Source organism: Manduca sexta, chromosome 19 (assembly GCF_014839805.1).
Source record: "Manduca sexta isolate Smith_Timp_Sample1 chromosome 19, JHU_Msex_v1.0, whole genome shotgun sequence".
Lineage (NCBI taxonomy): Eukaryota > Metazoa > Arthropoda > Insecta > Lepidoptera > Sphingidae > Manduca > Manduca sexta.
The window spans coordinates 3,736,918-3,762,743 of NC_051133.1; the positions used below are offsets into that span (position 1 = coordinate 3,736,918).

A 25,826-nucleotide genomic window follows, 5' to 3' on the forward strand; every position below is an offset into this window, starting at 1 on the left:
TATTAAGTGATGATTTATGGTATAGTCCAATTTTACCGGTGTAAAATTTTATTCTTCTCTTTTTTAATTTCTAATTTTTCTTTTTCTATTTGAAGCAGTTTATTCTCAAAACTATCTGAAAGTAAATATAGTTTAATCTTAATAGTATTTAAGAAAGAAGTTACTTTTTTTATTGTGTCATTAATATATCTTATTTGTTATTCAAGTTTCACAGTAAAATGAGATTTTGAATATGCCATAAATACATTAAATAGAGTATCTATTTATATTTATGAATAAAAAAGAAGTGTACCATCTTACCATGTCTCTTAACAATACGCTTTTTTATTGTTGACGGTGCATGTTTAAGGGAAGGCCCAGGCACCACTGGCAGTGGACTGTCCAATATTTCAGGCTTGGCCAATGGTAATGTCATCTTCTGATCAACAAATGTAAAATCCTGTTCAACAGTTGGTGGTGGTAGTTGATTCTCCTGGTAAGCAGGTGGTAGTGGTGATGATGGTTGTGGCAAATCCAGTCCAGTCAATTTCGCGTCAGGTATAATAGGCTTTAGAATAAAAATATTTTAATTATTAAATAAATACATATACTAGTATATGTATTAGTATAATTTTACTAATATGTACAACATTTAAAATTCACATACTTCCGTACAGGCAATCTCTTCCATACCATGGACAGCCACGGAGCCAATTATGGAGAGCACTTGTTCTTCCACCTGTGAAAGCTTTTTTATTGTTGGAGGTCCATTACCGGTGCTACCAGGCCCATACCCCCGATATTCTCTTTTGTTATAAGATTCCTTTCTTTTCACGTTATTTCGTAAATCTCGCCAGGTCTAAAATGATAACATTTTCTCATGAACTTCACTTTTGAAAATATACAATTATTAGTCAATTATAATAAAATACTAAATCATACCTGTTTCCATTTAGCCACTGTCCTAATTGGCCCCCCCAAAGAATTTAGGTTTGTGGTAAGATTTTCCCATAATGTTTCCAAATTAGCCCGCCCTTGAAGAGTATGGCTGATGCCTGAAGCCATATCACTATGACTTTTCATGTGCTCAGCCAAATAGCTTAGCTGACCTGTGCTGGCCTTGCGGCGGCTTGTATTAATTTGCATTTTTACTAGAAACAAAATATAAAAATAGGACCACTACCCATTATTTATAACAACAATAATATACTTTCCAATACGTTAGTAAAATTTACTTAAACCTTTATCGCCATCAAACTTTATAGGTTTGAAACTTTCACCACACAAACAATATAGGATTAATTATAAACTACATAACTTGGATAGATATATTATTAAATATTTACCTTAATTCTATTTAATAATAGAAATATAACATGAAACTAATAACTTTCCGGAGTTTTATAAAGCGCTTTGGTAATAACAAATATAATTGATTATCCACAATTGTCAAAAGTCGGGTTGCCAGTAGTAAAGTAGCTTATTTTTCACCGCTGAGCCCATAACACAAATTTGACTATCAAGATACAAAAACGTAAGTTTGAATATTTATTCGATCATTAAGGATTTATGTTTGTTTTTGTTTCTGCTAAGGTAGAATATTATATTTGAGTTTTCACGATGTAAAGAGGATACTATCGTCAATAGAAATTATACAGTCGTTGTATCTAAATAATTAATTTGTCTAAACGCGCATAGACGCGCTGGATTGCCGCACGTTATTTTGACAATTCGTAACATGCCCGTAAGGCGGATGTGTCACACCTCATCGTGTTCATGAAATGTCAAATTAGCATCCAGAATACTCTTACACAGTCATAACACGAAGTTAACGAAACACGCCGTGTTACAAGTTCGACATTGTCGTAGAGAATCATGCCCCAGGATTATTTTAACATTACGTTAATAATTTAAACCATATACTCGTCTTTTCCTATGTTGACATTGTGGCGAACACTGACGATGGGTAACGAATGAACCAAAAATCCCAATTATACTTTTAAATTTTTTTTATAATTTTGCAAATTAATGCGAATTTGGGGTGTGTGATTTAATTTCTGATTGTAAGAGTGATGTTGCCGCTGTAATGAATCTTTTTTATATTACGTTTTTGGTTTGAAAAACTTATTGTAAAATGTTATTTTCAAGAAGATAAGTATGCGATATCATTTATTAACGCAATGTCAAAATTACCTTAGTAGGTCTTTTACCTTTATAATTTCACATTGTTGCTAAGTTTTAATAGATTTTTTTCTTTTTAATAGAACTTTCAGCGACTGGAAAAATTCGGCTATTTTTTACGTAGTTTTGTAAATCTTTTTATGTACTATGTACCTACCTATATATTATTATGAATTTTTGATTGAAAAATTTGTGTTCATTGTCTTAAGTATTTTATATAAATCACTTATACTGACGCTTGTAGATAAAGGATTCATTAATAAATGTCACAATTTTTACTCTAAAATGTAATAAACAGTATAAATTCTTCACAAAACCTTCCCGCTTATACTACTCTACAATACTATATGAATCCAAATAATCATTGCGGCAAGCCAGACTCTACCAAGCGATGCAAATTGTATGCGAACACCACACGTGCTCATTCTTAGACTTGCAGCGAATTCATTTATTCTGATACCACTGAATTTCGTTTGTCACGTGATATAAACGTTTTATTCTACAAATAGTTCGCAAGCGCAGCGTAATTGAATTTTCTTTCTTAAATAAAAACGTTGCATGAATTTAAATTGTGTTTTAAAAAATGTAAATCAATTGAAATAAAACTAGTATTCTGTTTATCGCGGTTTTTTGTATTTTAATTTTCCTCCGACGTTTCTTAGACTTTGTAGTAACATATTATTAAAATACAGTCGTTATTTTGTAGTTTGATACCTCATTTTAATGTCTATTGATTGTAAATCCACCATTCGTAACTTCGTACATCTTTTTATAATGGAACAAATGCAATCAATTATTAAATCAGCTAGTGGTAGAACTTAGAGCCGAGCTCTCGGGGTTGAGAACTAAGTTAGTACATAAATTAGCTGGTGTCGAACTGAGATCTATGATATATGCTGTAACGACGTATTCCCAATTGCTAAGTTTCCTATGCAAATGCGGTGTATGTTATTGATAAAGTTTTGATGAATGGTATGAATAAATTAGGATTTTCTTTATAATCGCCTACTATAGAAAGTTATATAGTTTAGCATTCAATAACTAGGTCTGAAAATATAATAATATTTTAGAAAGAATACAGGGTTAATTAATAAAAAATCGGCGATAACCTAGTTGGTTGTGGACTGCCGAGACTTATGTCCGCAGGTTCAAATCCCAAGGGCTCATACCTCTGACTTTTCTAAAATGATGTTTGTATTCTTTGTGAATTATCGCTTGCTTTGACGATGAAGAATAACATATTGAGGAAACCTGCATACCAGAAAAATTCTCTATAGTAATTTTGAGGGTGTGTGAAGTCTACTAATCCGCAACAGGCCAGCGTGGTGGAGTTAGACCTTATCCCTGCCATTAGTAGAGGAAATCCGTGCCCAGCAGTGAGACAGTATGTAATATATTGCTAATATTTTCATTTTTATTATATACAAAATTAATAATTAAGTGAAATAAACATTAGTATAAAAAATACCTTGGCCGCTAGAACACGGCATTGACGTTCGTGTCGGCTGATTGTGATTGGTCAAAAAACCAACACGTGACCTACACGATTGTCTCGACCAATCACAATCAAACGACATGGCCTTGCGTTTATTGATTCTTCTTGTATATTCTAGGGGACCTATTCAGTGTATATGAGTTACGCTGTCAACTTCAGATAAAAAAATCTTGTCTATCATGAAACAAATAAATATTTCAGAAACTTCTGTTACTATCAGACGAGCTTACTAGTCTCGTCATTCACTTGAATAAAACACATCCCCAAAAACCGAGTCAAAAACGGTAGGGTTACCATTTATAAATTGAAAAATTCGTATGCCCAAAATACTTAAATTTCCAGAAAAATGCCGATCTAACGTAAAAGGCTATAGGTAAGGTAAAATCAATAGATAATAATGTATGACAAGTATTTATTAATTTAAGATGAATATTGATACTTTTTGAAGGACATAATTTTTCAAACATACCTATCTCAAACCAATGCCAGCCGAACGCCTCTTTAAGCCTTAAATTGCCAATTAAATGCGGCATTTGCCTGTGATGGCAACCCTAGCGCTGAGTCAAAACTACTGTATAAAATGCACTGAAACGCAGGTCGTATTTTCAGCGCCGTGTGAGAGTAAGTGGATTTCAGAAAATGATTTATATTCACGAGTAGTGGAGGCAAGGAATGCAAAAATATTTTATATGTACGTTCGGAATTAGTTACTAAGATTTCTGAAGCCTTTATCAAAGGTGGGTTACTTGTATTTATGATAGCGATTATGATACAAGGTGTAAAACCCGCCATAGTTACCCACAAAGTGTGAGGTTCCGGGATCAGCTTGTATATATGGTTTTAAACAGGTCGACATAATTGTGTCAACTGACGATGGATAATCATCGCTTGACTGTCAACTCTGTCTGGACCCATTCAGCTTACCGTGAGGTATTTATACTGTTTATAAGCGGTCGTATCGCATACCACTAGGCAAACGGCAAAAGCAATAAAAAAGATGCACTAGAGGCATATTACCGCGCCAATATCCAAAGATAAAAAAGAAGGTTAAGCAAAGATGCAATTAGTGCACACTTCGATAATACATCTGTCTTATAAAGGAACGAATTAAGCATGCTCATCCCGACCAAAGCTATCATACCATTTTCTTTTATTTTATTTTATTGCACTTCATACGTATTATCATGTAAAGGCGAATTTCATGTCATAGGCATTCTCTGCCAGTGAAATTGAAGTGGTGCAGAGATAAAAACATAGTAGGTATATCAATTAAATAAAATAAAGATTCAATTAAACAATTTCAATACAATAAAGATTGTACCGATAAAAGCAAAAAAAAAATATGTGACAGTGCTAAAGTAACCTGTACGTTTATAAAATCGCACTCTTAATAAAATAATAACCCATTTCAAAATTACCAATCTTTGGGAATCGTCAAACAACCAATTGCTGTTGGCGACTGTTGCTTTTAGTTTTTTCCTTTTTTTTCATGCTCAATTTTAAAGCAACTTCAAAAAAAGGTAGCAAACAAAAATTTGTTTTCCGACGACAGCCACAAATTATTAATGATTTCTTATGTTTACGCGAATGTTAGACATTGAAATAAAACTAAAAACTATTTAAACGGATTTTATCGCGGTTTTTTATATTATTATTTTCTCCCGACGTTTCGAAGACTTTGCAGCCTTCATGGTCACGGGGGGACTGAGGTGTTGTTCATCCACAAAGTCAAAGTTACAATATCTACCTACATTTTCAAATATACAACTTTTTAAAATTTTTATCTGTTGACGGTCCGATCTACGCAGAATGAGCTCACAGTGTCTTGAGGTCTGGCAGCCGGTCTTTTAGGATCCGATTTCATTAAATGTAGAACAGGATCCCAGGCTTGTGCAAGCTTCCAACCATCTTCCCTATTGAAATTTGGGTGTTTTTTAATTTCAATAGCCTCGCGAATCATCCTAGGCAGGAATCGGTGTTCTTTGGCAAGGATTTGTGGCTTGTCTAATCGCAAATAATGATTGGAGCCTCCTTCAGAATGTTCAGCGACTGCAGACTTCGTAGAGCGTCGGTGTTTCACGTCAGCTATATGTTCTTTTACGCGGGTCCCTATATTTCTTTTTGTTTGTCCTATATAAGAGAAGCCACAGTTGCAGTCTATCTTGTATACACCCGGTTCTTGCAGAGGTATATGGCACTTGACAGGTGGTAAAAGTCTTCGAAACGTCGGGAGAAAATAATAATATAAAAAACCGCGATAAAATCCGTTTAAATAGTTTTTAGTTTTTATTTCAACAAATTATTAATTTTGAAATAGGTTATTATTTTATTAAGAGTGCGATATAAGCATTCATTACGTTAGGCTAAGGACATTCCTTGTACATCCAGTAATATAAAATATTCATATTATTCTGTGTCTCAATCATCAGCCCTCGCAAACGCTTAAATATATATATAAAAAAAAAAAAAACAACAAATTGAAACCTCATTTTTTACGGTCTAATCATGTCACTGTGTGTTGTTACTAGATATTGACGTTTTTTTTATTATGGCACGGGAAAATAACCTCAATGTATGGTAAGCGGAAGATCCAGGTAGTAACTGATGACAACTGGGTATCCCTCGCCAATCACTAACAGGAAACTATAATGATTTTTTTTATAATCTTTATTTAACGTACAAGCTTAGAGGCTTTTAATCCACAAGATTCTGCCATCCTCACTGTATTCTAAACTAATTTAACAGAAAAGGAAAGCTATAATGATATAAAGTCTATTTTTCTTTGACATGCCTTGCGGGTACAGCCGTGAGACGCTGGTTTAATATATCGTAATAATCAGCAAAAAAAAACAGGCACTATTGTGCTATCTCTCATGGATTGGAGTGTCATTCCTCGCTATTAAAGCTGGAATTATCACTAACATAGTATAAGTTTTCTTGTGTACCTACTAACAATTATGAATCATGAGTTACTCGCAAAATAAAATAAAAATAACATGAATAAATAAAAATCGATAGAAACCCAACTAACAATGACTTCTAACCGCACAAATAACTGACGGCTCAAAATTTCACATCGCATTTCAACGCGCATTGTTCCAACAGGAATGGCACTAGCGCTGAGACCCGACGTTACCTGACGCCCTCTAAATGGCTTTTGTTTTCTATATAAATTCCACTTTGCATGTTTAGTTTTGAGTTGTGTAAATAATGTACAGTTGGGCTCAAAATTAAATACAGAATTCTCGAAACCAATATTCCCTTTCATATGTGAGAGTTCAGATAAATACCGCAACATGAGATTATTGATTATTTAGGTGGAGGCGATAGTTAGTAGTCTGTAAACCTTCCGATAAGTAAATAAATAAATGTCCATTTTGGTTGCCAATGAGTATTGTGCAAGGTTTTATATGCCGGTTAAAAGGACATTTACGTTAAAATATTATTGGACTCTGTGTGACTTAACAGGATAGCGTAATGTGCGACGCAGTTCGTCATACATATTTGGTGGTGTTGTTATAATGATTTCTTATGTTTACGCGCATGTTAGACATTAAATAAAACTATTTTACGGACCTTATTGCGGTTTTTTATATTAGAATTTTCTCACGACGTTTCGAAGACTGCTGCCTTTAGTGTTACGTAGGAAAAAAAACGCGATAAAATCCATAAAATAGTTTTATTTCGGTAATCCCATAGTTTATGGGTAATCGGGTCATTTGTCATGAGGCGCACTTGCTTATTTTATGATTCAGTAAAAACACTCTCACAATTTTAAACCAAATTGAATGAAATAGAAAAGCGTTACGTGCGCGATTGTACTTCGCCACACCGCACAACATTTCGGAGATGAAATTACACGGAATGCTTTTGTCTACTAAAATACGAGGCACTGAGTACTTTCTTATACAAATGCAGTTCTGTGATGCAACTTAGTTATAATTTATGCAACATTCCGATAGTATCTTTTACAAACATTCTTGGAGTTCACCTTGTGTTTCCACATCATTAATATTATGTACTACGTGTATGTTTATTAAAAAAGAAAACGAGCAAGCAAACCATTTAATTAGAAATCAATTTAGTACCATCATAATTAACCTTAGAATGTTCACTGCTATACTGCCCAAAAATTACCGAAGCGATCAGTTGAAAGCGGTTTGTATTAAGAGCCAGCCTATCTGTCAATATTAATACTGGCCAGTACGACTAATAAAAAAAGTTTGAAAATAGAACAACTAATTTTATATTCCTCTTTATCTAAAGTTCAAAAAAGGAATGAGAGCAAATTTTTCAACTGTTAGATAATGTTATATGATAAATAATAACCTGACTGAATTTAAAAGTGAGATCAATTAAACACTTTATACATAAAACTGTCATTTCAAAATATTTTGTGTTGTAGTTTATCCTACGAATAAATTTTATCTTATAGAAAAATCAGCTCTGAATCTTATATTATAATTTAAATCAAAACACAGTTGAGAATGGAAAAGTATTAAAATATTCCAGTTTAATTTAGAAAGGTTTAAAAATAGAAAATATTTTACTTTTATTACATCATTTCTATGAAAATTTCTCTTTCATTAACGGTTGCTCGTATAAGTTTATTTTAGGAGACCTTTGGAAACCCTCGCAAATCGCAGGCATAACCATTAGCTTAAAAGCTAAAACTACTTAAACTACTACTTAATTTTGCAAACTCAAATTACACTTAGATAGTGCTTATTTAAGTTGTTTTCGTGTAAAAAAATATTTCACAAAGTTTACAATCTATTTTTGTATAACCCAGTTTCGTTAGCTTTGGCATTTTTATATCAAAACTATTTTTACTATTCCACGACTCCTAAGTTAACTATGGTATTTGAAAAAAAAAACTTCATTTATTAACCTATTTAATGAGTTTGGTAGTAAACAGTACTTAAGCAACGAAACGCAAAAAAAATTAAAATCGTAATTTTTGTTAGATGCGACCGAGGCTTCGATTTACTTTTATAGTACCGCTACCATATAAAAAAACTATTTTAAATTACCAATTGATCAAGTATCTAATATGATATTCCTATGTTGGGAATCCAGTCTGTGGATTGGAATTAGTGTTAATCCGTACTATGTAGACTCCGGCCGTAAGAGCACGATGCGTTATCAAATCTTTTATACTGCGCACGTGCAAACTTTGGAATGGACTCCCTGCATCGGTGTTTTCCGTTATGACCTGTCCTTTAAACGAGAGTTAAAAAGAGTGCTCACCTACTTGTAGGCAGCTTGGCTCAACCTCTGGGGTTGCTACAGTCAATGAGTGGCGGTTGCTGCTTACTATCAGGCGGATCGCTTGCTCGTTTGCCTACTAAGGCAATAAAAAAGTAATATTTCTAAATTAGATTTACATGGAAGAATGGCTTTCGTCCTTCGTCAAATAAAAAAGAGCATATTTAAGCATCTCGTCGTCTTTACAAGGAAGAATTAAACTTATAATAATACACAAAATGTAACCGAGAACAAATCAATTGCAAACAAATTATCACATAAAAAGGTAATCCCTAACCAAAAACTAAATTAACACATACCATTGAACAAATAAGATAGGTTATCCTTTACCCCGTTGCAAAACAAATAGAATTGGTTCCCAATGAGAGCAATTAAATAAATGTGCTCGAGCTAGTTACGCTGAAAGGGACGTGCTGAGCCCAACGAATAGCCTATAAAAACTTGTGCACCGTTTGAACAGAGTCGGGAGATGCGGAAGTAAATTATATGAATTCGAAACTATACATATTATAAAACAAAGTACCCTTTCTGTCTATCTGTATGCTATTGATTTTGTCAAAATCTACTGAACGGATTTTTATGAAATTTGGTATGAAAATAGTTGGTTGGGAAGGTTACGGATTACTTTCTATCACGGGAAAATATATAGCGGGTCTTTTATCCCGGAAAACTCCTTCACATGTTCAAAGCCGCGAGCAAAAGCTAGTAAATCATAATTATAATTATTTCGTGGATTTTGATGCATACATGTCAGCCAGTTGTTTCCTTCCAATTTTTTCTAGACTTAAGTATATGTACGCTGTTTTTGAACCTTATTAAATAAATAACCATCTTTCGATGTTTGTTGTATACATATCAGCCAATTTTTTACTTACTAACTACTGTCACTTGCTCTGTTCAATCTTATAATGCCCGGTAATTGCTTATAACGATAAACTAATTGCCTATAGGAACTATCTCATTTATTTTTCGTGTTTGTTCGTTAACATACATAACCGTTATCGCTACAACTACAAATGGCAAAAAAGAACACTCTTCGTGTGCGCCCAGTAATTGCCTACATCGAAAAATTAGCCTCATATAGGAACTATCATATTTATTTTTGGTATTTGTTCGTAAATATAACTGTTATCGCTACAACCCCTATGTTAAAGCTTCGGTTTAATCTGATGGTTTTATGTGTAAAATAATAAATAATTTTAGAAGATACAATCATGACATAGATTTTATTAAAGAAGAATGACAATCATTTTTTATGTTCCATTTTTATAAAATATATATCGTAATTCTATCTCAAGCAGCCAGTACGTCAGTTTTCGGCTTCAAAAGTTTTTATTAATATATTATGGCTGCAACACCCTAATGGCAAAAAAAAACTTTCTTCGTATGCCGTCGACTGGTTCTTACGCTGTCTTTCAAGATCTACTAATATCATCAATAAATAATATGTACTACGTACTAGATCTGGCGTTCCGAACACTCACTGTGTTCAACTGTGTACTGCAATCCGGCATTGGTTGCTATTTTACTTATACTCTAAAGCGCTTTAACACTGTATGTTTAGTTTGCTTAGACAACTGATGTTTTAGCACTGCAGCGAACTTTAGTTCTAACTCCAGAATTTGAACAAATAGTTTATGGACGTTTGTGTCTATAGAATATACGTGAATGACTAATATGTTTTGTCTCTTTTTAAATTTGAAAAACGAACAACTGTCCTAATTATTTTTCTTAAGGCGATACCTCAAGGTCCATTTTCATACATTTTGTTTCGCCTTTAATCTGGGTAACTAAACAAGTATTGGCAAGTAAAGAATTTAAATTCACGTCTAGTTAGTGATTAGTTCTCGCAGTTGAAAGAAAAATGTAAAAATAATTAATAATCATGGATATTTCTGCCTTTAAAATTTCGTCATATTAAATTTGAAAGGCCGAAATATCCATGATTATTAATTATTTTTACGTTTTTCTTTCAACTGCGAGAACTAATCACTAACTAGACGTGAATTTAAATTCTTTACTTGCCAATACTTGTTTAGTTACCCAGATTAAAGCCGAAACAAAATGTATGAAAATGGACCTTGAGCTACCACCTTAATAAATTTAAAAAACGAACAATCGTAAATACTGACCAGCACGTACCTTTCAACTCACCCTTCCACTATCCCATCCCAACACAGCACAAGTTGTTTAAGAACGCAGCCAATGAAATTACCAAGCGTAATTGGCGTAAAGCTTTTATCTCTATTTACTTTACACTAATCTTCAAAATTGTATCATCAGTGAGCTGGAAACATCGGAATTCAATTAAACGCTCCGCATCGAGCCGTGTTTACGATTATAAAGTCTTCCAATGGAACGTTTTGATCGAGAGTACAAATCTTACTAATGTAAATGTTTGTAAAGGTTTTTTTATGTTTGTTACGCTGAAAGTGCTTAACAGATTTGGATGAAATTTGGTACGTATAGATCATGTACATTATCATGTACATTATTAAATTTAATATGACGAAATTTTAAAGGCAGAAATATCCATGATTATTAATTATTTTTACGTTTTTCTTTCAACTGCGAGAACTAATCACTAACTAGACGTGAATTTAAATTCTTTACTTGCCAATACTTGTTTATTTACCCAGATTAAAGGTGAAACAAAATGTATGAAAATGGACCTTGAGGTATCGCCTTAACTTACCTTTTTTTTCGGAAAAAGTAGTGAAAATTTTATACTGGGAAAAATATCAGGTTTAAACAGGCCGGCATAATTGTGTTGAAGGGTAATCATCTCTCGTCAGTTGACATTCTATTGGACACTTTGCCATGGCCGAATAAACAAAAACGAAAAAGTTTTCTACGCAGGTGGAGACTCCAGCTACAATTACTTAGTACTTAATATGACGATGTTACAATTTTTAATTACATTCTAATTCCACGTCAAAAATCATTAATAAAAAAAGTTGCCAATTTCAATGTACTACAAACTGATTCCAAAACCTCAAACTACAAATAAGTAATAACTTAAAATAAACTTATTTATATAAAACACTAAGTTCACATTTCAACAAACACGTCACAAGCAAACACGATTAGACTAATAAGCTAACGCGTTCAACAACACGAACCTGAAGAAATAGCGTCGAGTAGACAAAAGATGTCGCTCTAATGAGACGTATTTTGTATTATGTGTATTTTTATCCAATAGAAATGGTCTACTCTTATTTCTCTGCGAAATATGTAATAAAAATTTTACCTTCGGTGTGACAAATATAAAAGTCTATGTCCTTTGTCGAGGTTTAAGGTGAGTCTGAAGATCGTGCCAAATTTCATCAAAAACGGTTTTATGGAACGCTCTGGAAGCGTAACAGACAGGATATCAGTATAGATTAGTATAATCATGTAAATCAGTACAAAGTTTTACTCATTATGGGATAAAATGCAAACTTATTGCCGATCTCAATTAACGATCCCAACCTTTTTTTGATCTATCTCAAAAACGGACCAATCAGAATATTTTCGAAGTATTTTTGACATGCTTACAATTGATTTGTTGCTGATTAGCTCATTTAAAATTGGAATCCGTTATTAACGGCCGTTTTCTATGTTCGATCTTAAAAGAAAATTTCAAACCCAAGTTTAATTTTTATCTATTTTCAAGGAATCTCAATAACCAATCCTTGTAGCGTACAATCGATCGTTTTGATAAATCCATCTATGGACGGATTAAGTTTTAAGATTAATGATTGTATGAAAGAGACAGTTATACGTTTTCAATATTCAATCTTCAGTTTGACACGTCTATTTTTATGCGTAACGTCAGTAAATCAGACGTAAATAAACTTCCAAAATTTTACCAAAGAGTCATAACAGTGGAAAAAATATTCCAAGCCGAAACAAACTCCACATACCAAATGGCGACACGTCATCCGCAGACTGGCATAATTCGGACCGTTGAGGGACAAAACATTTCTCTTTAGCCGACATCACGCTTAAACTGGAATGTACGCGAGTAGTATAGTTAATATGTCAGTAATAGCACGAATAATTAAGATTTGCGCCATGTAACTATTAAGTTATCGTTGATATATTACTCTTTAATGTTTAGACCATACTATGCGTAAAAATAGATTCGTGGTGCCGATTTCCATGCCTTTTGATATACACTATTATTAGCGTAGAATAAGGAAGATAGGAATCGTGGCAAGTACATCATGTGATCCAATCTGTTCGGTAGTCTGTCTGTTGAGGTCATTGATCCAGTCTTGGATTAAAGGCGCGCGCGACGTTTTACTTTACTCTTTACGGAGCACGCGCAGCGTTCACTAGTTAGCGAAAATTCTTGTTAATTTTATATCATCATCAACAGCCAAATAAAATCTACTGCTGAAAATAGGCTTCCTCTAAAGATTTCCAGACGAACCTGTCGAAAGCGGCCTGCATCCAGCGAGTTCCTGGGACCTTTATCAAATCGTCTGTCTGATTAAATAAACATATTAACGATTTTATGTACAAAATTAAATGAAATAAATAGTCTGCATTATATATTTTGACGTAATTGTTAAAAAATATTTAAAATTGTGTTTGTAATTAAACATTTTGCAATTGTCATTGTTATTTTTAATACAAAATTTAAGTGTTTGCTAACACTATTCTATGGGTACACGATTAGCTATTAGATATTACGTGCCTAAAGTTCGTGCTTTCAATTTCGTCCCAACTACGCTCACGTGGAGCTGTTCAAATTCCCATAGTACAAATATTTACTGTGACGAATATTAACCAAAACTACAAATACGTTATAATTCGTACTAAGTGTACGTACGACGATTGTATTATGAATGAATTAATTTCATGTTTTTACAGTTCCCCTATGATAATGTTTTAAGAGGTACCTACAGTATAATATCTATCTATAATCATAATAAATAATAGTTCTATTATAGGTATAGTAGCTATGTTGTTGTAAGTAGCCTTGTTGAGTGTGGAACGGACTGCCGAGATGAATGTCCGCAGGTTCAAAACTCAAGGGCACCCATTTCTGACTTTTCTAAAATCGTGAGTACAAAGACATTCTATAAGGGTTCTTCTTGTGGAACGAAACTTAAATACATGAAACATTTTCAATCACGTGCATAGACTTCAGTAACCATAACAGCTTTAAAAAATTTCACATACTAAACACTAAATAATAATTTACAATAACAAATACACACACACCACGCATTTATCCCCGAAGGGATATGCACGGGGCAACCAGGGCATCCACTTTCCGCCAAGTGTGTTCCGTCCCATGATGTGATAGGGGGCGAGCCTATCGCCATTACGGGCACAAATCCAGACTCTAAGCTGATACTGAGCAGAAAAACCTAAATATCACTGCCCGACCCGGGATTTGAACCGAGGAGTACAACTACGCCACAGAAGCACTCATCAGGCAGTCAGCAAAAACAAATACATCTTACATTTATTTATATGAATAGATCAGTTATCCAGTAAATGTTCAGTTCCAAGAACAGTATAAAAACAGACGACAAACTTCTAATTGGAATCAAAGTTCCAAACACATTGAATTGACAATACATAGTCTGAACCTTTCGTAGACAAAAGATGTCGAGACTGGCCCTAATGAGGTATACCTCGCATTTCTTATGTATTCTTGGATTGAATTTACCTAGCCGTTTACAAGACTGCATTCATGTTTAGTCAAGAAAGATTAATTTTGTTTGAACTTTAGTTTTTGTATGTTTTTGTAGAACGCGTTTGTATGGAGTGTCTTTAGCTTTTATTAAGCTCAGAGAACTTGAATTTTATTATTATCTAAATTGTTTCTTGGCATGTAGTATATATGAAATAAATATAATAATAATATCAGGCCTCTACCACTGAAACGGATTAGGCCTTAGTCCTACACCTGGCCTAGTAAGAATTGGTAGACTTCACACACTTTCAAAATTCCTATAGAAACTTTTTAGGTATGCAGGTTTCCTTCATTGTGGTCTCGGCAGTCCGTTCCACACCCAACTAAGCTATTGCCACTTCAATGGCATTTAATATATTAAATAGATACAATTGTAAAGTTTTGGGTTCGATTCGATAGTCATCTAAAATATTTTTTAGACAAACATACATCATCTTGATCATTATTTGCAAGTTGTAACTATTTGAACTATAAGAAGTTCTTAGTTTATCCAAAGACGTCTCTCCTTTTACTACAAATATAAATTTAACTTTTAAACCTACGCCATTAAAAAACCATCGGGAATCAATCCAAGACTCACAAACTTCAAAGTTATGGTAATGTATTCATTGGTTTCGGGTGTGAGCAATGCGCGCGTTTGGGAAATTAAGGGTTGCCAACGCGATTTATAGCTGTGCAGTCTTAATTAGTTTATGATTGTCGATTTTGGGACCAAATAATTGGGTCAAATGTTGGGTCAAATTTTAGATGTATTGATTCCGAGTCAGTGTATAATTAGAGAAAACAGTAATTCCTTATCAGACTTAGATTTTTACCTTTCGCATGGCACAAAATAAAGCTTTTGTTGTTCATGGAAAGTTTAGAATCAAATATTTATATAAGCGTGATGATTAAAAAGAAAAAAGACAATCAAACGAAAGCCTTTTTATCTTTCATTACTATTATATTGAAAACATACACTACCACCTTGTAATCTATACATATTATAAAACAAAATACCCTTTTCTGTCTGTCTGTATGTCATCCATTGTTTTAAAATCTACTGAACACATTTTTATTAAATTTGGTTTAAGACCCTGGAAAGGTTATAAGCTACTTTCTATCCCGGGAAAATATATAGCGGGTCTTTTATCCCGGAAAACTCCTTCATGCGAGCGAAGTCGTACAAAAGCTTGTACAAAATAAATATGAAAGATACACGTACTTATACAAAGATTTTCTGCATTGTAAATAGAATTTATATGACAATCTTCCTTCTCCAGACACAGTAAAAATTGCACATCACACACATTAGTCTCGCAAAAATCGATCCGACGACCTTTTGCTTTTGTCCAGGAGCCTCATGGAGGTCGACCAATCAAACTTTGTTTGTCCAGCCACGGTTTATTCCTGCCGATTTTAAACAACGGTCCTGCTAACTATGAATGGAAATTCATAGATGTTGCTCACAGGTGTATTGAAATTAATTGTTAAATGATACCTATTTTGTATAACATCGCTTTAATACTATAACTGTTATATTTTATATATGTATATATAATCTATATCAACGGTTGAAAGGCTAATTGACGGAAACGACATTTGCTTTTCAAATAAGTTAAATGCGTTAAAAAAATAGGAAAAAGCGCTGATATTAAATATGTATGAAACTTAGTTTGTAAAAACTAAAAATTCAATTATATATTCTCTATAAATATATATGAAACTTAGTTTGTAAAAACTAAAAATTCAATTATAATCTCTATTTCCCTTAAATCGCATCACGCGTGAACGGATGAAACGATTTCACTAATTATTTTTTCGTGTGTTGATTATTGTCAAGAGAAGGTACTTATAAAAAATAATAAAATAATAAAATAAAAATAAAAAGCCTTTTATTTCACTGATAAACAATTATACAATTAGTTAATGAGATCGTTACAATAACATTTATTACATTATTTATAAAAAAAATAACAAATTAAATCAAATTAAATTAAATCAGACTAAATAATTTAATAATTTACTAAATAATATTGTTAATTATTATAATTTTATTAATTTATAATTTAATATTATTTTAAAAAACGTGAACCCCTCTAGCTGAAAGTGAAGGCCTCCTCCAGAGATGCCCAGTAGTCTCTATCTGCAGCCTTTACTCTCCATAGATTTCCAAAGAAGGTACTTATGAAAGAAAAATTAATTCACCCTGCAAATTTATAGTTAAGACAGGACAACGTCTGTCAGTTCAGCTAGTATATAAATGATAAATATTCATTGACGTATATTCTACAGACACGAACGTCCACATAAACTATTTGTTCAAAATCTTAACGAAAATGGCAACCAAAACGTCACTGTTATAACCTATTTATTCTCTTGAACAACAAATAATTTTACTTATTTGACTAATATTTATTATTCAAATCTTGGTTTACACTTAGACTCGAGTTCTTATATTATGAGCGCCACTCCGTACACAACCGCAAGCTGTCAATATTGACCATATAAAATCAGTTTGAATGGATTGCAGGTCAAATTAGTTGAACACAGTGAATGTTCGGAACGCCAAATCTAGTACGTAGTACATATATATCAATGTAATTATTATTTTCTGTTACTGGCTATTAATGTGAGCGGACGTGTGTATTTTGTGATTTTTTAATTTCCATTTAACAGATTACTCAACACAAGTCTCGTCTACTCACAATAATCACCCATACATCTAATTTTGAATTGTTGTTTGTGGAAAAAAATGTATGTAGCATATGTTATTAAATGTGTAAACTTAGATATATGTATGTTACTGTTTGTTTTCTCTGTATTAAATAATAAAAAATATATTATATTTTATTCGTTCTTTGGTCGACTTATCTACATTATAGAGCGCTGACTCAAAGAGGATAACCAACCTATTCCTTATAAGTTAATTGTTAATAAGCTAAGTATATTTAAATTTACCTTTTCACATTACACAGTATATGAAATTAAGTATTTTTCATCTATCTACAAATATGTTAGAGTATTTTTGCATTCAAAAATTCATGATGTAAAGTTATTATAAAATAAAAGTTAAAGTCCACGTAGATATTTCGCACCTGCGCTGGTGTTAAATAACTAACGAAGCTATAAAAGCCAGCTGTTCGTAGTTTACATAGAAATCATGCACTTTCAATAAATACTTCATCGATTGACTTTTGCAAAATGTATTTAAAACGCCTCATGGGAAACAGTTTTTGAACGGTCTACAGCAAGAAGTTCCCAAACATTTTTTCTTATAGAACTCTTTCAAAATTTTGCTGATTCTTGTGGACCTTTTTTTTTCAAGTCATATCTCCCGTTGACTCCTGAAGGTCCACCTGGACTACTTTGGGAACCAATCAGTCCACAATATATATGTTAAAATCCATCTGTCTGATATACACAAGAATTTACACCTCTGCTAACCCGTTTGGGATTAGCGTGACGATATTTTTATGTATACAGATCAGAATCTGCATCCAGCCACGTAGATGTGGCATAACGAAAGATATTTGGCTCCGCCGAGGGCCGTGTGCTAGTGAAAAATCTAATTTTGACGAATTCTGCATACGATATTGGCTCTCGAAAATAAAATTGTGAGAAATTTTAAATCCGTTTCCTACATTGGAAACAGCCTTTAAAAATTATTTCAAAAAATTCACATCCAAATATAAGTAAAAGCAAAACATATCAATTTTATTATCTGATGTAAATGGATGCCTCGGTGACGCAGTTGTATTGCAGTTGCATTACGACTAATGCTCTGAGTTCCTGGATTCGAGTCCCGGGTCGGGCAAAGTGATATTTTTTTGCTCAGTATCAATCCGGAGTCTGTAATTTGGGCTGCTGTACATGATATTGCGATAGGTTCCCCCCTCCCCGTCCTATCACATGATGGGATTCAACACATGGCGCAAAGTGACTGTCCTGATTGCGCCCTTGCCTATCACTTCGGCTATAAAGGCGTGTGTATGTGTTCGTGTATGTTTATGTGTGTGTATAAAACGTAAATTACAATCCTAATCACACGTAAATCACAATTGTATACACAAAACGAAGGCACTTAGCTGCAAACGACAACAATTTAGCCAACAAAGCCATAACTAAACACCGCAATCGCACTGCTAAAGAATGCATTAGCGGAATAGCTCGCTATGACAAACGATACCTAATGACGTCGTGAAACGCCTTTATGTATCTAACAATGAACAATGTCTTGTTCGTACGATGTTTTATGTAAAAATTGTACACGCCAATGTGGGTGTAGCTAAGCTAGCTAGTTTTTTTTAAAAACACGGCAAAGTGACTTTCCCTTGATGGTAAGTGGAGTGGAGTCCAATAGAATGTCGACTGACGAGGGATGATTGCTCCTCGATAGTCGACCCAATTATGCCGGACTGTTGGAATACTGTTACAATGCCCTACAAACCGGAACACAACAGTGAATACACATTGTTGCTTGGCGGCAGAAATAGACATTCCGGTGGTACCTACTACCTACCCAGGCGGACTATCACATATGAGAGATCTACCACCAGCAAACATGTTATTTTGACAGTATGTAACAAGTACATAACGCATTGCGTCACGTTAAAGACAATAGAAATTGCCATACAGGGCCCTTATTCTGTATGATAGTGTAAACGCGTAACGCGGCCGTGTCATGTTATCTTCGAGAAATGTGCGTGGAATGGTATTCTGTAAGCCAAATTTCTATAGTCCTAAACACGATGCGTTGTGTTACGTGCTTGTTACGCACTGTCAAAATAACGTGCGGGATAGAGAATAAGGCCCCAGACTACCATTTCATGCTAATTTCACGAAGATAACGCAACACCACCGTGTTCAGAGTTTACACTGTCATAAGAATAAGGTGCCAGACGAACTGACGCGTAGGAGGGACGAGTGCTATTCCTATGCGATATCGTCAGCCAGCTTATTGCCATATTGGGTAGAAATCCAATCCTAGAAAAATCACCTGTTTTCCAATCGGGAAACTCATACAAAGATTTCCCGACTTAGGGGTCGAACTCAGGACTACATTTGAGACAAAAAAATGCAATTATCTAATCTATACCACATGTACGCGTGTTAATTTCAAAATATTAAAATAATTGACGCTTGATTATATAGACAAGAAAATCTCAAGAATATATACAAGAGTTTAAAAGTATCTCAAATTTGCCTTATAAATGACGAGGTGTCAATCAAAACTGTATTCTAAATACTTACTGAAAGTATTTTTTTTTTGGTACGGGCATGGCAACTTGATCGAAAATCCAAACTAAAGTCGATTGACGAGAGATGATTACTCCTCGACATATATAATATATATTTTGATTTCGATATTTCCAAGAATTTTCGTTACATAGATGTGTATAAAATGCCCATTAAATACACCCAAAACCAGACATTAAAGACAGTCTAATCCGCCCCCTGTTGTTGTTTAATTACCAGATGAAATAGAGCACCTATAATTCAGTCAATTACCCATCAGCCTTGCTAAAAACAAAAACCTGATGAATATGTGCGAGAAACTCATTACACCCGGGAAACTCCATGCGTGGATACGTGATATGAAGACCTACACCAAACTACCAACCTCAGTTAGTGATGAAGAGTGATTTATCCTCTTTTTTTGACTTTCATTCTGTAGTTAATCGGTTAAGTACAATAAATGTTTCATTTCTCTTGGGGTAAAATCCAATAAGTCGGCACCCTTTCTAACTTATATTTTTTTTACGATAAAGTGGATTACCCCAGAATCTCAAAAATATTTTATTTCACTAATTAAATATATAGACTTTCACCACAACATACTTATTATAATGATACTTTTCGAATATCATATATCTTGGCCCTTAAAACTTAAACATTGAATATCTCGAAAGTAACAATTTCATACTTATTGGCTTTTAGCACTATACCCTCGATATTAATCCTCGATACATTTATACCTGCCTATTGGAACCCGATATATACAGCCTGATCTAGGAATGCGACACACTTATTCAAAAATACAACTTAGACTATTAATCTGAAGCGCTACAGACTTGGGATAGTAGGCAAAGTAATAATATTATATTATGCTAGCAGTAGCGCTTATGAGCAAGCCTATAAGAACATATTCCTCAAGCACTGTATGTGTAATCGTCGGCTGTAATTGCTGAGCCAATATTGGAAACCGAATCCGACCGATCCGTCACACACACGATATCGGAATTGCCAGCGGGAATCTGGCTTCCGATACAATCATATGTCGAAGCGTTTTTATTTCCCTCCCAATATCAGAGATAGAAATCACAGCTCGCTTCTGCGATAGTTCAATCAACTTGTTCCTCCCAATATTTGCACCACAAGCGTATTTTTAAAACCCTTCTCTTTTGAAAACAATAACCAAAAAAAACATCATTAAAATATTTAAAGAAAAAATGATTAAATCCGTCCCTCTAGGGGCTCGTCGGTAAAAAATACTTAAATGTAGAACACAAAAGAACGAAACAAGTTAAAACTCACGAAATGTTTTCTACAATACGCATAAAGGAACAATGAATTTAGCCCGAAACAGCTACGGGCGAGAAAGCTCGTAGAGCTTTGCTACAAATGCTACGCCGCTACGACAGTACTGCGCAAACGACGTAGCAAGACCAGAATTTTATGTTGTTTGTATTTTAATTTTGTACAAGTGCATTACATTGTGTTACTTTGTTGCACGATTTTTGGGCTACGAGTGACTATGTTGACAAAGCGAAATTCTTTCGTGATTCATTTTATAAAATATAAATTTTTGTGCTGTAATATCTGAAACTTTTATATTTAAGACTGCTTTTGTTTGATCAAAAGTTGAAGGCACTGGCAAATATCTTCAGTGTTACATTTACCTTAATATCAAGTTTCATATATATTTTTATAAAAGGCTATTTACTACAACATTAAAATCATGGACTAGCTGCAACAACAAATGATTGATCAATTAAAATTTAACTATTTTTTCGACTTTATCGCGATTTTTATATTTTAATGTTCTCCCGACTTTTAAAAGACTTTGCAGTCCTTATGGTTACGAGGGGGGGGGAGGGCTGGGATATTGATCATCCGCAAAGTCAAATTAATAATAACATCCGATTTTTTTTTTATTTTAATGTCTAACATTCGCGCAAACCTAAGGACTCTGATCAACAAAGGTCCTAAATTCACCTCTCCTTCCTCACCATAAATACTACTAACAAAATTTCAATATCTACGAAACAATCAAGCGCAGCAAACAGTAGCGGACATGAGGAGCTAAATGATTTACTCCTAGCGCAGAACGGTGCGCTATTGAACGTACAGACAATGCCGTGTGAACGCACGCAACACCGGCACCTACCTCTATATTATCGTTCAGTTGAGCCTTTCGTGGGTCGGTGTCTCCGAAGTTTTTTTAGTATCAAAACAAATTTTCTGATTTTGCCATGGTTCTATGTTTAATTTTGGTGCTGACGATATGAAGCGTGTGTTCGGAAACTAAAATTTAAAATGAAACTGTGATAAATCTGAATAGTAGTTTGTTTCGTTGTTTAATATTCGCGAAACTTGAAAAAAAATGTTTCTCCTATGTGAATTTTGTAGATACTTCAATGTTATACTTCAAAGCTACCACTGTTTGACGTTGGTGTTTGTAAGTTTAATAATTATGTCAGTGTCGTAAAAAAAAATCTTTTTCTTTACAAGCATAACAAAGTAACTCACTGCCATTCCTACAGTGTGGTCACTTTGTACACGTAAAATATCGCATGAGCAGATTAAACTCAAAAATAGAAAACTATTTTAAATTAAAAACGCTAACACTTTTAAATATTTCACAGAAAATCACAAGCCAAATTCCCACTTTCGCATATCGCAAAATAAAAATCGATAACCCATACCGGTCGCCGGATAAACCGGCAAACATTAACAATATTGCGTGCCGGCAGACGCATAAAGAACAATGAAATAGGGATTTTCTTTATTACGAGCCCCGCCGCCATTTTGTCGAGAGGCCTTGTTTAGTGACCTCCGATCTTTGACCCCAGGTCTAGTTGGGGTCTGGACTCTTTAATTAAAGACCCTTTGCTTTGATCGTTCTTATGTATGAGTTTGGTAATTGAAGTACTTTTCAGTAATGAGGGGTAAATAGGGATTAATTTGTCATTTATATAGTTAAAGGCAGCTCAGTTAGACCTAACATAAGTAGATATTGAATGACTGTATAATTAAATTTCTTTGCTTTCTCTACTTTTTTTGTCTGACAGCGATTGCAATTACCGATAAGATTGTAACACTTTTTCTTCTATATTAAATTTTTTTGGTGTGAACGTTACAGAAGTGCTGTCTACAGCATCTTCTTAAAGAAAATAATAAGTCTATTTTGTTTATAAATATTAATAGTTGTAAAAAACAGATTTTAAAAACATATGTATAATATAAAATGATTTAGAAATCGTTACATAAATATTATAAAAGACAGTTTCCCGCCACGTTTGTCTCTATGAACGTAATAAGCTCAAAAACTACACAACGGACTTCGATGACATTTGATGGAGATAATTTAAGACCCTAGGACATAGGATAGTTTTAATCTCGGGAAAATATATAGCAGAACTTTTATTACAGAAAAAGCTTTTTCTAGCAAAAGCTAGTTACTCCTAAAATTAGAAATATTTTTTTTATGAAAATAAATTAGTTATTCTGTGCGTCAACCGTATCTCTGTACTCTAAATGTAACACGGAAATTGTTTTACGAAGTAACTCTAACCGTATTACCCAGCAATATTTTTAAAAATAACAGTTTGTTACATAATTCTGTCATGTAAATGAATACAAAAAAGAGGCAAGGCCCCTTTGCTCGTTGAGGTAGCAAAAATGAGCGAACGGCGCCCGGCGAGCGACTAATACGGTTGCTCTTACTAACATTATTAGTCCATGAACGCAACGTTCACACTGGAACACTACATCATACTAAGACTAGATATTTGGATACTGAAATTGCTAAATAAGTAATAATAGGTATATCATGAGAAAAAAACAGAAATTGCACACGGAATTTCAAATAAGACAACGACTTACCAATGGTAATAAGTTTTGAAGCACAGATTTAGTCCTGATGTCGTCTATAACTAACTAATGTATATTTTCTTGCATATTATATAAATGCCATAAACATTTTCCATGTATATCCGGGCTTAGTTACAGATTTAGCCCGACTAACCCACCTACCCAGTGACTCGGCAAAACCAGGCCTCTATATTAGCAGGCTTAGTTACAATGCATTCACACGCACCCTGCACGCGAGCTATAAGCGTACATTATCTCGAATAGCGTGCTTGTGGCTTTTGTATTTATCTTTGTACATAAATATAGCTAAATATTTCTTTAAAGTTTTTTTTAACCTTAAATAAATTAAAAACTTATTTTTAGCTTTATTTTATTAAGCTTAAATCAGTGAACAAACTGTACACATTAAGTTTTATTGATATCTTTTTTTATTACTTTATTTGACTAAGATAAAATAACGGTAAGGACAGAAAATCATACGTGATTAGTATTATATATCTATTTGGACAACCAACAAACATAAAACATGGAGAGAATCTAGAGCGTTACAGGTTCTAACTCTAGATTACGCCGAACAATAATATTGATGAAAACTTATTAAATTCAAATTATTCTGAGGATTAACTGTAGTAATGAAATGTACTTTGCAATAAAATTTTAACGATAAGCCATAGTATGTATGTTACACAAATAATTAATTTAAAATAACGGTCACATTCTATTTTCAAAACACACAAACATTTATAACAACGTTTATTTTGTTTGAGGGCCTGTTTCACAAGTAAATTTTATTTGACAGTTATATTAAATAGGTAATGTAGATAATAGTTCTTTTGACATTTAATTGGAATTTATTTTTAATTGTGACTTTTGTATTTCTACTACTTATACATTTATGTGACGAATAATATTTACTTAGAAGTCGGATATAGACCCTTAAACATTACCTATTCTCGCGTGGTAATAGAGGAGGCAGTAAATCAAAGGCCATTTTTTTATTACTGATTAGAAATGTACGCTCAAAGACCTTTCTTCCTATCTAGGTTTCATACTACGTAAATTAGAAATGCATTTTCTTTCATAAACAGCATTAAGAACAATAAGTTAATCTATTTAACCATGTAAGACAGTAGAATTCCTTTCTGACTCACTGTTATATTGATTACCAGTATTATTGTTTTGACAAAAATGAAGGAACGAAGCACACAAACGCGTACCATGAGTGTATTCATTTACTTGCCTTTTATCTTTATATATTGATGCACTTACAATAAATTAATGCTAGCACACATTTACCATGTTATCTTTTATATTTATCACTCACCTTCCTTGTATTTATGCGCTGTAATATTTCTTTTCCTATAAGAGTGAGGTAACTTTTCTTTATACATTCAAACTGGAACATAAGAACCTGCACATTGGTTAATGACAGAAATATACCAGTGGTAAGTAACCAAGGCAGGCTTAGTGAATACTTGTTATTTGAATTTGCTATGTTAGTGACACACACATCTTAATATACTAATCTATCTCACTACTCTCCCTTAACACGGGCTATTAGATTTTTGAATATTATATCACAGGACGTTGATGTATTTAATTGTAACTTACCGAAATTAACTGAAGCAGCATATAAGTGTGTAGAAAAAAACTAAAATGATTGTAAATTATAGCAATTAAGGACTTAATATGTATATTAGTTATAGCATCGTATTAGTGTTAATTGTAATTGATGTTATAATTTCGTCTAATAAATAAATAAATAAATAAATCTTTATTCTTTTGCACATATCTGTTGTTCAGTGAAGTTTCATATTCCTCTTTTAAAATAAATACGAGAAAACTATATTGTTCTATATTTATTACTATTTTATTTTTATCCCGCCCTTTCATATTGTGTATATGGTTAATCCGGTTCTACCGTCATATAAAACATTTTTTTTTCTTTTTATCTGTATTCCGCCGTTACAAATTGCAATCTATCCATTGAACAATCCACCTTTCAATTTGTACATGTTCCAAAAATATTCATCAGCATTTATCTTTCAATACTCAACGAAACATTTTGAGTTTTTTGAACGAATTCATTTGGTTTTCAGTTGTTACATTTTTGTTTAACAGATTTATAAAAAA

General features: G+C 33.3%; 1 protein-coding gene across 1 annotated transcript; it reads right to left on the reverse strand.

The window, feature by feature from the left end:
* Positions 1–259: 259 nt before the first annotated feature.
* LOC119189830 lies at positions 260–1,125 on the reverse strand. The gene is made up of 3 exons (XM_037440491.1): positions 922–1,125; positions 647–838; positions 260–547 (listed from the first exon to the last, which is right to left on the reverse strand). The coding sequence occupies exons 1-3, from the start codon at positions 1,123–1,125 to the stop codon at positions 260–262; spliced, it is 684 nt and encodes a 227-aa protein (XP_037296388.1).
* Between the last annotated feature and the right edge of the window lie 24,701 nt (positions 1,126–25,826).

What these genes read in the sequence shown, in the direction of transcription:
- LOC119189830 (XM_037440491.1), bottom strand. Translation starts at nt 1,125, where the DNA reads ATGCAAATTAATACAAGCCGCCGCAAGGCCAGCACAGGTCAGCTAAGC. An exon ending in CAGTGGCTAAATGGAAACAG is followed by an intron (nt 839 to 921) that starts GTATGATTTAGT and finishes TTATCATTTTAG; the next exon opens with ACCTGGCGAGATTTACGAAA. An exon ending in AAGAGATTGCCTGTACGGAA is followed by an intron (nt 548 to 646) that starts GTATGTGAATTT and finishes TTTATTCTAAAG; the next exon opens with CCTATTATACCTGACGCGAA.